At 39.2% G+C, this 12,562-nt stretch overlaps 2 protein-coding genes across 4 annotated transcripts; one reads left to right on the top strand and one right to left on the bottom strand.

Moving 5' to 3' along the window:
• Positions 1-4,410: 4,410 nt before the first annotated feature.
• LOC122046007 (65-kDa microtubule-associated protein 3-like) lies at positions 4,411-10,679 on the bottom strand. Of its 3 annotated transcripts, none has more exons than XM_042606475.1 (13): positions 10,434-10,679; positions 7,703-7,795; positions 7,228-7,434; positions 6,807-7,052; positions 6,506-6,715; positions 6,278-6,433; positions 6,020-6,182; positions 5,788-5,939; positions 5,628-5,715; positions 5,471-5,544; positions 5,306-5,380; positions 4,984-5,224; positions 4,411-4,917 (listed from the first exon to the last, which is right to left on the bottom strand). In XM_042606475.1, exons 2-13 carry the CDS (start codon positions 7,772-7,774, stop codon positions 4,547-4,549), a joined length of 2,055 nt encoding a protein of 684 aa, XP_042462409.1. In that variant the 5' UTR covers positions 7,775-7,795; positions 10,434-10,679; the 3' UTR covers positions 4,411-4,546. The 3 variants fall into 3 exon arrangements, with proteins under 3 accessions (XP_042462409.1, XP_042462410.1, XP_042462411.1); XM_042606476.1 differs by having other exon boundaries at positions 4,411-4,926; positions 4,999-5,224; XM_042606477.1 differs by having other exon boundaries at positions 4,999-5,224; positions 10,434-10,678.
• An 820-nt stretch (positions 10,680-11,499) lies between these two features.
• LOC122049228 (auxin-responsive protein SAUR50-like) lies at positions 11,500-12,301 on the top strand. The gene has a single exon (XM_042610643.1). The coding sequence runs from the start codon at positions 11,757-11,759 to the stop codon at positions 12,069-12,071; it is 315 nt and encodes a 104-aa protein (XP_042466577.1). The 5' UTR covers positions 11,500-11,756; the 3' UTR covers positions 12,072-12,301.
• Positions 12,302-12,562: the final 261 nt, after the last annotated feature.

Here is a 12,562-nt window from a genome sequence, read left to right as displayed (position 1 = left end):
CCAAGCCTCTATCAGTTGACCCTTCAGTAATATCCGACCACAGATCGGTTGGGGAGTCATTGGGGAAGATATAGTTGGAGTGGAGGGGAGGTCATAGACTATTGAAAATTGATAAAGGCATTTAGGTTCCTCGGAGGAAGCTTCAGCAGGCTGTGCCTTAGCAAGGGGTTAATAGGAAGAGCATATGCTAAACGTAGATAGAAACTAGAGGAGAGTCACCCGGTTGGATGTGACTTCTCAGGTTGGATTGTTAGAGGGAAGAGTGGACAAAGTCCACTCGGAATGTTGGGTCGGGATCTCCTCCCGGGCCAGTGTGAGACAAAGTGAAGGTACCCCGATTGGAGACGCACGTCCTTTAGGAATTTGGGTCAAAGGGATGAGTTGGTGCCTCTTGCATCTCCTTTTTAGTGGTGCCTCCAGATTGGACGGAGAATTTTCGGAGGCCAAAAGAGGATTGGAGGGAAGCTCCTCTGCTGCAGTCGCTGGGCTAGATTCAATCACTCAGTTACTGGACGCCTCACCAGAAAGGTCGATCAGCTGTTGAGTTTTCTCGGCCAAGAGCATATGCTCTTGTCAAGCAAAATCCTCATCCTCTAATTAAATGTGCTTGGAAACCAGGGCCTCATAAAGTGTATTCATTGCATAAAACAGGAAATACCTTAGTTAGTGCTAACATAATGGGTAAGTTGTTAAGACTTACCGAAGGAGCAATGGAGTGATGCTCGGACGGGGCTCAGCCCGAACAAGTAAAGCAGACCCTCGTGCAACAACTTTATAGCCTTGAATTATACACCGCCCAGCTTCTTCGAATAATAAACAAAGGCTGGATCTTACTTAAAGTTTCCAATATCAAGAATAGGGGGAAGGTTGGATCTCCACTCTGTTGGCCAGGAGACTGACTAGGGCATTTAAATAAAAAAGAAATGAGATTTTCATCTCTTATTCGAGGAAGACAGTTCTTTAAAAAACACTTTCTTAGGATGAGATTGAAATTAAAAAAAAAACCCTAGTTCAGATTTCTTGGTGTAAGAAAATAAATGAAAGTTACGGAAGGTTGGAGGGATACCATATAGGAGAAACAATATATACATTCCACACATAGTGCGGAATACATTGGGGGCAAGCTATTGGAGAGGGATATTGAAGTAGTTGCTTATTTCAGCAATAAATGAAGGGATAAGAAAATGCAAACCGGCTACAATCTCATCCTTAAAGAAGGTAACATGGCCGGGAGGAGGATGATGAGGATGATCTTGGGGGGTTGGAAGATGAATACCATGGTTCTTGGGGATTTCGTATTGCAGACAAAGCACTTCTCGATTGCAATTGTAGGGATAGGAAAATGCAAACCGGCTACAATCTGATCCTTACAAAAGGTAACATGGCCGGGAGGAGGACGATGAGGATGATCTTGGGGGGTCGGAAGACGAATACCATGGTTCTTGGGGATTTCGTATTGCAGGCGAAGCACTTCTCGATTGCAATTGTAGAAATCTGAGTGAGTAAAAGTGTATCACGAGGCAAAAGATTCTTGGGCCATGAGGAACTGTAGTAAAACAGAGAAGAACTGGAGGAAGAACTTATTGATTTAGATCGGAAGAAGAAAAAGTTTGTTGATGAAAATTATAGGAGAGTAGGTCGAAGAAAATGAAGCACAAGTGATTTGTTGCTGCATCATTTAGGGTTTTTAAACATAAGCCATGAGATATGACCTAACTACAACTATTCGATCAAAACGACCTATTCATTGGTAACTGTTGGATTGCGGAGAAGGGAGTGCCATTGATATGTATGAAAAGGCATGTGTCAACTGTCACTTCGAAGAATAAAGTAATGGGACACATGGTACTTAGCCATAAATAGACATTTATAATAAACAAGACAATCGTATTATTACGCAGAAAAATACCTTTGGGCATACCATCGGCGCATTACTTGGCTTGTCAACAGCTAGGCAGTTTTCCAAGATAAAGGCTAAATCACAATATTTAAAGTGCAAGTGGGAACATGGCTGGACAGACATATTGGAAACACGTGTAGTCGATCGGATCAATAAGTTGGGCGACTGGCTAAGATAAAACTCGGGTTAAGTTAGTTGGCTACAAGCCTCCTTCGAGTAGACTTGAAGGGAATGCTAGTGATATAGGATGTTATGGGTGGACCTATAGATGACGTGATAGTCAAAGTCAAGGTGATGTGGCGGTTAAAGTCAAGAAGAGGTGGCGTCCAGCGTGCCACTCTCAATAGGACTCTAATCCTCACCGAGCACTAAGGCCTTTAAAATAGGGACGATCAATTTATGATCTGGTCGGACCTGAAAGGACCCAGTGCTCCATTTCCATGCTAAGACACCTATTATATGTCCTACCAGCCAATAACCGATCGAGTTTAAGGGATAGCAGGTTTACCACCATAAGGCTGGTTAGTCACATGATAGGCCGGATTTAAGGGACCTAGCTTCCCACTTTCAATACAAGCTTCTCAAAGCATAGGTTTCAAACACATGGTTGGTCGACCAAAGCTAGTCAAACTATAAAGACTTATAGCTCCATTCATTGCCAAGATATACAGAGCAAATCCGACCGGCCTTAACTCGCTGGTCGAGTATATTATTCAAAGTCAAGTATCTTGGCATACGACCGACCGAGAATATACACGGCCAAACCTATGAGACTTGGCTCCTTGTTGCTTCAATAGCAAATCCCCAGCATCATATAATGTACAGCCAAGCGGCCCAAAGGCCAAGCAACCTTATGAGACTCAACACCTCACTTATGTATTAATCTTCCAGGACAAATATCTAGCCGGTTGACTAAAGTTCGATCGAGATATATTTAGAGAACAATATTGTCAGAGAGTCACAACAACCTGTCAAAATGTAACAACCATTCGTCAGAGAATATTCTTCTATTATAGCGTATATATTCAATGGAACCTTCCTCGAAAGTGGCTATATGTCTTCCATTAGTTGACACATTATGACAGGATATTCCCTTAATCACCATATTAATGGCGGAGTTTGAAGAGAATGCCCATGCGGATAATGGAAGATTCCTCAGATGGTGACTGCGCATCTCCCTGACTGTACAATTCCTTTACTCGACAACTTTTGACACCCGACATCTTATGATTGCGGAGGTTATGAAGGGTGATATATAAAGGGGTTCTCTCAGTTGGTGAGGTACGAAAAATTATGCTTTACTAAGCGCACGCATCTACTGTTCATCTTCTCCACTTTTTTTTTTTTTGCTTGGCCAATATACTAACTTCGGCATCGGAGGGTATGCGCCAGAGACCCCTTGATTTTTGCTCTAACGTTTCTTTTGCTCTAGACCCCTTCCTTGATTTTTACTATAACATTCCTTTTGTTCTCTCTTTGGTGTGCGCAGAGAAAAAGAGGCTAATCCTCTTCAGTGCAAAAGTCTTCTCTCAGTCAATCTCAAAGCCACCCATCCAATGTACCGTCTCCACCGATTTCAAACAGGATCATGTACCTAGTATACGTGAGTTATCATAACTAAAAGTAATGATAGAATTAGAAATCAATGCTCAGGGGTCTCCTTAATGATGAAAAAAAATGGGGAATCGAGATGCAAAAGGTTTTTTTCTTGTCTGCAAAATGGATCAAATTGAGCACAATTATGGTGAACCTATCATCTTAGCGGCTCTTCCAGGACGATCCCATATATTTTTAAAAAGAGAATAAATCACGATAAATATTTTATCCTAGCATACTGATTCTTTACATGAGGAAGATTAGACACCGAACAAGATATTTTTACGCTTGTTGAGAATTGACCCCAACCCTATTATAATAAATGTAGATACCAATTAGGCCAATCAGTTGGACATCAAATTGAGCACGATGATCTTAACAAACCTCAAATCAAAAACCAATCAACCTATTTTAAATCAAAAGTAACTATTTTAAATCAATTCAATTTTAAGTGCAACAAGTATATGTAATTATCTTCTATAGTCCATATTTAATAATCAACCTATCTAGTATGTTTGGTTCATCGGCTTGCCTCTCTTGTTCTAAAAGCAATTCCATTAGAATATTTTCTAACGACCTAGGAAGATTACTTTTCACCGAATGCAGTCAGCATTAATAAAATGCTTAAGCGTTCATTAGAGAAAATTTACCCAAAATATTAGAAGGCTTCTCAAAAGGAAGAAACTCATTTAGCAAACATCTTATTCATGCCCGAAACACGACAAGAAATATATTATTAACTAACATCAAATTCATAAATAACATCTATTGAAATTGAATAACTAAATATTATTGTTCAACAGTAACTTCTGTTAATCTTGTAATATTTATCTAATTTACTGCAGTTGCAACATGATGTTGCCATTATCAATCGTGGAGTTGATCACACAAGTGATAGTGGTTGATGCATCAACTGACAAGATATCAAATAGAATTTTGTATTCATTAGCATGTCAACAACAATCTGACTTTGAGCCAACTAAAAGAAGAAAGTTCGAATCAACCGGTGCATTTTAAAGTTCAAATATGTACTAGACGATGTAACTCAATTCATCTACCACCAACATAGAATGCAAGCCTTCTTTCCTCGAAGGAATACTCAGTCTCCTCGACAGATGCTACTACGCTCAATTTGCCATCATTGACGAGGCAAGTTGGGGCAGGCGTTGAAGCCACACGCATTGGCACTGCTGCTGCAGTCGCTGGATTTTTGGGGGTCAGCAACAGCATTTTGTTTGGTGCCTGGTTCTCTTCTAAAGTGCTAGCAATGACGGGCATGGATGGCGCCGATGGAATGGTATTGACTGGAACTATGGAAGCAAAAGGTTTGCGTGGCATACCTACTTCTTGATGTTTAGTAATGGCATCATTATATGACAGCTTCTTCACAGGAAGGCCAGCAATATCTAAGCCCCTTGAGCCTGTAAGAGCTGGAATTTAATGAACCTGTTTAAAGAAATGAGTAAATGGAAGTAGAGAAATCTAACCAGGAGAAAGTGTACCGAGATCATCTAACTTCTTTGCAGTGCGCGTGGACTTTGCAGAATGCATGTAATCAGGCTTCGGAGTCTGCAATGTTGCTGCCCCGCCAAAAGATAACCTTCGGTTTGAACCTCCAGTAGATGTTCTTGGTACTTTCTTGGCACTTTGAGGCTTTGAGGGGCTTGGTTTTGAACCATAGAGGGCTTCCTGCTCCGCTATGAGCTGACCTTGAAGTTTCTTCTGATCCTGGATGAATCGTGAATAAATATCTTAATCCAAAGCCACAAATATTTATCTAACCAGCCTAATTTAGTTAAAAATACTTACCCTTTGTCTCTTCCGCTCTTGCTCTTTCTCTTGCCTAACTATGGTGTACTCTCCTAGCATTGTAAGAAGTCGAACCTAAATATAGAAGATCACCTTTTTTCTATTAATTGATTGACACATGCACAGACACAAAAATGAGAAGGATCACTAAAATAAAATACTCACGCCATCATAAGTGAATCCAATGCCTCTTTCTTTTTCCCATTGTGTAATTTTAGCTACCAGAGTATCTACCATTCCTGCTCACAAGTTGCAAATTTATGCCAACCAACTTAAAATAGCAATATGAGTCTTCTATTTGGTGTTTATGTCTACAAAGTACCTGGAATCTTGTTAGTTAGCGCGCGTGCTTTCTCAGCACGCTTAAGCGTTAGGTGTGCTCCTCTTCCAGCATTGTATCTATTCTCATCCTACAGAATATCACACAGATAAAGAAATCACAATATATAGGACTAAGCTACCATTTGAATAATATTTCAGACCCTATTATACTCCTCCAGCCATGCTTCCTCCTCGCATGCTGTTAACCATTTTTCTACCCTTTCAAGAATATCTTTCCTGCTAAACGCTTCCTCTTTAACTTCTGCTATTTGCCCCTCTATCTGATTCAAAACTAAGGAAGCATCGATAGCTCCTGCAGAAAATCAAAAGTGAAATTAAAACCAGGGGAGCCTTTCAATTCAAAACTAGAAAGTACAAGAACATTATGGATACCAGATTCAATTGCACTAATTGCAATTTCAGGCTCATTTTCTGCCTCCTCAACCACCAAATGGCCTTGTCGACGAAGCTCTTCCAGTTCTGTTTTCTTTTTCAAGACTAGTTCTTTCATCTTGCTTACTTTTAGTTGTTCAAGTCTCAATACCTCTTCTTCCACCTACATATATCATGATCGTACTATTGATATACCTTACCCAAACATATGCCAAAGGGGGAGAAGAAGAAAAAAAATTCACTAGTTTGATGACTTACATAACTAAGGAAGTCCACTGAAAGAGTATTAGACTCAGTAATTTCTTCTTCTGAAGCAGCTATATTGCAGGTAACGTTCTGAAAAAGCTGTTGCTCTTCAATGGGCGTATCCATTAGATTCCACAATTCCAACATTGTAGATGCAAGATCTTGAAGCTGCAAGATATTGACATATTGGCTCACAGTATGGTAAAATCAAGAAATAACTGTACTCAATGGTTACTTTACCTTCTGCATCCTCTCTATCTTAATCTCTCGTAATCTGCCTATAGCAGTAGCAAGCCTCTCAATCGTGACATTGCTAATGCTCTTGGAAGCTTCAGCGTCATCTAAAGTAGGGTGTATCTCTCTTACTGTTTCTTTGAAAGCCACACCAAGAACAGAACATAATTCATTCAGAGTTGACAAGTGATCCATAATTTGTTTTAAGCGGTCATTCTGCAGCAGCCACATGTTATGGTTAAAAAGAGCAAATCAGTAGTACAAGTATTCAGCAAAAACTGTGACATGAGAATAGTTCCGTTCCAACCTTCTCCTTTTGCAGTGACTCAAGCTGTCTATACAATTCTTCAAGCTTTCTAATAGATAAATCAGATTCATCAACATGCCTCGATGGGATGTACTCAGTAGGCATGACCTCAACTGAGATATTTCTTATCTGTTCCATTACCTCTAAAAATTGCTTCAATCTCTCACCTTTCCTCTTTCTCATCTCCTCTAGCTGTGGTGCTATGGAATTCAATTCTTCTTTTAGGTTCCCTACTCTTTGAATGGGCTACAAAAATAAGTTATTATCAATATCAGATTTTAATAAGAATATTTCTGAATATGAACCTAATCTCTTTCAATGGATAAAGACAAATTCAAGGTGAGAGCAAGACTTTTCCTTAAAATTCTTGGAAACTCAATGAAAAATAGATGCTTATTTGACAACCTGAGCAAAGACCCACCTGTTTTGTGTGAACTGGTGGCTCACCCATTGCAGAACAGATGGCTGCAAGCTCTGCTTCAGAATCAGCGATTGTTTGTCGAAGCTGAGCTCTATAACGATTAGCCTGATCAACCTTTCTTCTATAAACCTCAAGACACTCCTGTTCTAGTTCAAGTAGCATCTTGTCCCTTTCGGTATCAGTCTCACCAACCTCGTCCCATATGATCTGAAACAATAATAGCTGCATGATTTTCTAAGAAACTGTTTTCCTCAATAAGCAAGATGATGCATGAAATGAACAATTTTTCATTACAAAACTAAACCAGGCACCAATATACTTGAGTGCAACACTATAATTCACAAAGTTGCTAATAGTGAAAATGATGAGACATTAATGCACTGATTTATATAAATGTCTTCAGCTATCCTGATTTGTGTACCTCATTATGTAAATATTTAAATGACTATGAAGTTACTTAAGCTACTAAAGAAACCTGTAGCTCATATAAAAAAGATCCACATGTTGTCTCCAATTGTAGTAGCTGATCGGTAGATATATGAGCCATGTTAAGTTGGCCAACTTGAATCTGCAAAATGAATACTTAACATCAGCATTAAAATTGGAAAAGAGAACCAAAAAAAAATTCAAGGCGGTGCTAGCAACTGTCTGATCTGAGTTTGGTCTTTTTTTCTTGCATATTCCCGTGTGAAATCAAATTGAAACAAGGAAATTAATATTGGCAAATTTAAAGTAAAACAATACATTTTTGGGGGCACCACCTTGACCTTGATGCTAAGACAAAAATCAAAAGGGCACCCTTTATTTTCATTATCATCGAAAGGGACCCTATTTTGAAAAAAAAAAATATCAAAGGCACTCTTCATCTTATTTTTCATTCTGAAATATCTTTATTCTAGTGTTATTGTAGCAGCCAGCTTGCTCCATGTTGTATAAACTATGGACACAGATGCTACAATGTGTAGAAGAGATTTTCATGAGTAATTTTGCTATAACAGAGCTTCATGTATAATTTTAATCAAGTTAGAGCAATTTTGCTCTACATTGTAGCAGATAGGTTATAGTTGTTACAATAGTACTAATATAAGGATATTTTCAGAATGAAAAAGATGATCGAGTGCCCTTTTGATATATATATATATATATATAATATAGTAATATGGCCTTGCATAGAGCATTAACCCCAAATAATGGGGGCAAACATAGTTTGATGGTAATGATGATATAAACACTTTTCAAAATCATATAAATGAATAAACAAGGTAATCTACCAACCAATAAATATCTAGACATGAATGAACAAGAACATTCTAGTAACTAGTAGAAACATAACAAAATGATAACACGATTATACATACCTCTAACAAAAAATTGGATCAACTCTCAGAAGATATATTGTAATTAACCCAGTCATCAAGCATAAAATAAATGTAAAAATAAAAAAGGAAAGAGGAAAAGTATGCACAAAAATGCAAATAGGTTTTAATAGGTGATCATTTATATTTATGCACTTAATTGTAACAACTAAACAAATACTGTCAAATACATAGATAACCAAATATATTCTATATTTACCATGACTACGCACACCTAATTCTATCAATGAAGACCTATAGCAACATCAATTTAATCATGAGCATATCTCGATCTACATTTCCCTATGCATTTCCCATGTCATATCAATGAAACAATACCATGTGTCCACTCAAACACTAATATGACCACTAAGTATGTAGTCTTTTTTACACATTATGAACTACTATGTCAACATTATGAACAAATAATATTGTACAACATGAAAAAATCAACAATGTGCATATTGCAACATGAAAATTGATCATGACCATCAAATTATAAGCATAACAAATTCATGAAGCATGATAATAACATATGAAAGCCTTTCCATCATTGTGAATAACCAACAGTTAGTCTCATGAATAGCAACTAATTCTAACTGAATATTTTGATATATTATGATCAATGAATGCCATCTAGGATTCAAATGATGAAGGAATCAAGCAAGGTTATAAAATAAAACATAATAACACCGAAGATAAGTTGTTGACCAATCTACTACCAACTCTCCCATTAACACATAGATAAATGATATCATTTGTTATGCTATCAAACTTAGAAATCCTAACTAAAAGAGGGTTAACCATCGTAAATAAATTAAAGAATAAGGTTTAGTCCTAACCACCCACCATCAACACACCCTCAACTAGGTATTCAATGGCCCCCAAGGGTTTACTGGACTATTTTATGATAATATTTATGATAATCCTAACTCATTGACCAAAGCCTTTTTACACATTGAACTTCATTAATGTACACCTCACAAGGCCTAAACTGATTGCAAATTACATTTAAATTTAAACTCACAGATCTACTCCAATCATTCTCAAACAGATAAACTCCGTATAATTCACACCATTCAGCATGAATCACTTCAATAAATAGATAGAGAGTATTCTTCTAAATACATACCAATCCTTTATCAAGATTCATGTCCCACAAATTAAACCACCTGTTCTGTTGGCCCATTGTGTCTCTTTTATTGCTATAGTATCATCTTAGATCAGATTGAGAAAGTTGACAATTAATTGGGACAAAAAACATAGCATGATTTGAAAGGAACAAGGATATGAAACAAATTAAAAGCTCTTATATCTATCTATACACAAATAATAACCATTAAGTTCAACAGATGCAGAACCACAAGCAACCAAATGCACATCTCAAACGTAGAATCTCAGAGTTATAATATTTTTTTTACCTAAAATCCCCCAGGGAAGAAACATAGAAACAAATTTTCAGCTCAAGCAAAAATGTAGGGACATAGAATACCGTGATTTAAATAAAAAGTACAACAAAACCAGCCTCAGATAAATCTAAGACAAAATTCCCCCCAAAGCTCTTGATCTCCATGTCCAGAAACCAAATCTGAACAAAATTTTCCAAACAACCTCAGTTCGACCTCCAAACCATAAACTTGGCAATACAACACATCAAACATCACGCAAGATAGAAATAAAAAGGAATAACAAATCAAGTCTAATAAAATCATAGCAGATCTGATGAGATCTGATCCCCGTCAAACATCTTCCTTCAACACAACACTTCCCTTCAACACACACACACACAAAATTAAAATAAAGCAAAGATATTGAGGATCCGAAGACACAAAGATGAGAAAAGATATTCACCGTCGCTCCAATAACTCAGCGCTAAAGGTCCCCTGCTCGAAACCCTAGGTCTGCTTCGATGGAGAGACGACGGAGAAGGAAAGAGCGGAAGAAGTCGCGAGAAGCGAACACTGGAGTGTACTCTCCAAATAGGAAGTGGAGGAAGAAGAAGAAGCTGGTGTGGATCACTGGAAATCAGGAGGAGGAGGAGGAGGAGGCGGAGGAGAAACCTGGTGGGATTCAAAATCAAAATCAAATGGAGAAACTTTCGGGGCAAGACGTTTAATTTTAATTTTAATGGGGCAGAAGTTGATCTCCTCCGTTGAATTTGAAAGGGACGGGAATGGATGAAGTACCGTTACTGAGGAGGATCGACCATAAGGGTAGGATGGTAATTACGTTCATTGCGATTCGTCGCTCAACGCCTCAACCATCAAATTCGCTGTTGCGAATGAAAAGACGAGCGTCTTTTCATTGCCACCAACGGATCGCGTTCACCCAAATTACAAGAGAGAATAATTAAAAAAAAAAAAGAGAGGCTCTTAGGAGGCTGTTGTAGCTTGGTTGATGCACGAAGAGGAAACGGAGCTGCTGCTGCTGCTGCTGCTGCTGGGAAACAAGGCAGAATTAGGAGGGAGGTCGGCTAGCTGATACATTGTTTCCGGCCGGAGACGGCGTGGCCTCTAATGGGTCGTGCCCGGTTGCTGCTCTATTACGCAAAAACCTTACCTTCTTATGGGTCGGGCTTGCCAAGGGCATGGTGATAAGGCCCTTGTATAGCTTAACCCGTCTAACTTATTTCCAATCTTCTTGGTCCTGAACTCATTAATTATTCACGGGCATTTATTTTTTAATATTAAATAAATATAAACGAGAAATACTAATTAAATTATGTGAACATTCTGTTGATCCATAAGATCAATCAACAAGCAGACAATTTTGTAGTAGAAATCCGACGGCAGGTAAAGAAAGATATTTTAGATGAGTAAAATGCGGCAGCTGAGCAGCTCCTTATAAGTGAGACCACTGCTTTTCAAGTAAACTTGAAGACCTCATAAAACCAACTGTGATTGGATGCAGCAACTAGCCGGTGAAAATGCATGTGCAGGGTGTTTGATGATGAGAAAGAGAGGAGGAGGCGGAAGGATGAATAGGACGGCAAGTTGTCCTTGGCAAGGACCGGACCTCTTCCTCCCCCACCACATGCTCTTGTTCCCTCCCCCCTCCGCTAGGTCTATATATACATACTCCATCCATCAACCCAACCCAACTTCACTCCAATCCACTCCCAGCCAAGTACTCATTAACACTCAGCTTAATTCCTCCGAGCTAGCCTAGTAATTGATGGCGATATGGCGGTCGAACAAGTTGGGTCAGGCGGCGTCGCTTAAGCAGATCCTGAAGAGATGCTCCAGTCTCGGCAGGAAGCAGCAGCAGGAGGATCAGGAGCTGGTGGATGTGCCCAAGGGGCACTTCGCGGTGTACGTGGGCGAGGCGCGGAGTCGCTTCATCGTCCCTATTTCCTTCCTAGCCCACCCGGAGTTCCAGCGACTGCTGCAGGAGGCGGCGGAAGAGTTCGGCTTCGACCACCACATGGGCGGCCTCATCATCCCCTGCGAGGAGGTCGTCTTCCGCTCCCTCACCTCCATGCTCCGATGACTTAAATACTTTGCACTTCGCATGTTGTACTATATGATGAACCCATTCTTCTTTTATTTTTTTTTCCCCTCTTCATCGGATCGATGTGATGGAGGTGTAGCAGTAGTAGTATTTTCCTGACTGGAATTGAAGCCCAGTGTGGACTGGATTTGTATGCCGCCGCCCCGTGCGAACTGAAATTGGAGTGGGGGATTGATCCTTCAGACCTTCCTCCCTCCCTTCCTTCCTTCCTTCCCCTGTTCTGGTTCATATAATGATATTATTAACCTGGATGGTTTTGCAGCCTCAAAAACTCAAGACAATTTGTTTAATTGTGGATATAGATTAGAGACCGATGAAGGCTCCGACAGAGCAACATTTTCATCTTTTTCTTCCCAAAAGAAATACATTCAACTATATATAACCTCGAATCAACAACTTCAAACTCTTTGTCAAGTCGTTGCCTCCTCTGAGCATCATTTTTTCTCAACTTGTAAAAGCGTTTGGTTGTT

The sequence above is a fragment of the Zingiber officinale genome, chromosome 2B (genome assembly GCF_018446385.1).
Source record: "Zingiber officinale cultivar Zhangliang chromosome 2B, Zo_v1.1, whole genome shotgun sequence".
Classification (NCBI taxonomy): domain Eukaryota; kingdom Viridiplantae; phylum Streptophyta; class Magnoliopsida; order Zingiberales; family Zingiberaceae; genus Zingiber; species Zingiber officinale.
The sequence above is the reverse complement of the archived record's forward strand: the minus strand, read 5'-3'. Positions and strand labels throughout refer to the sequence as shown.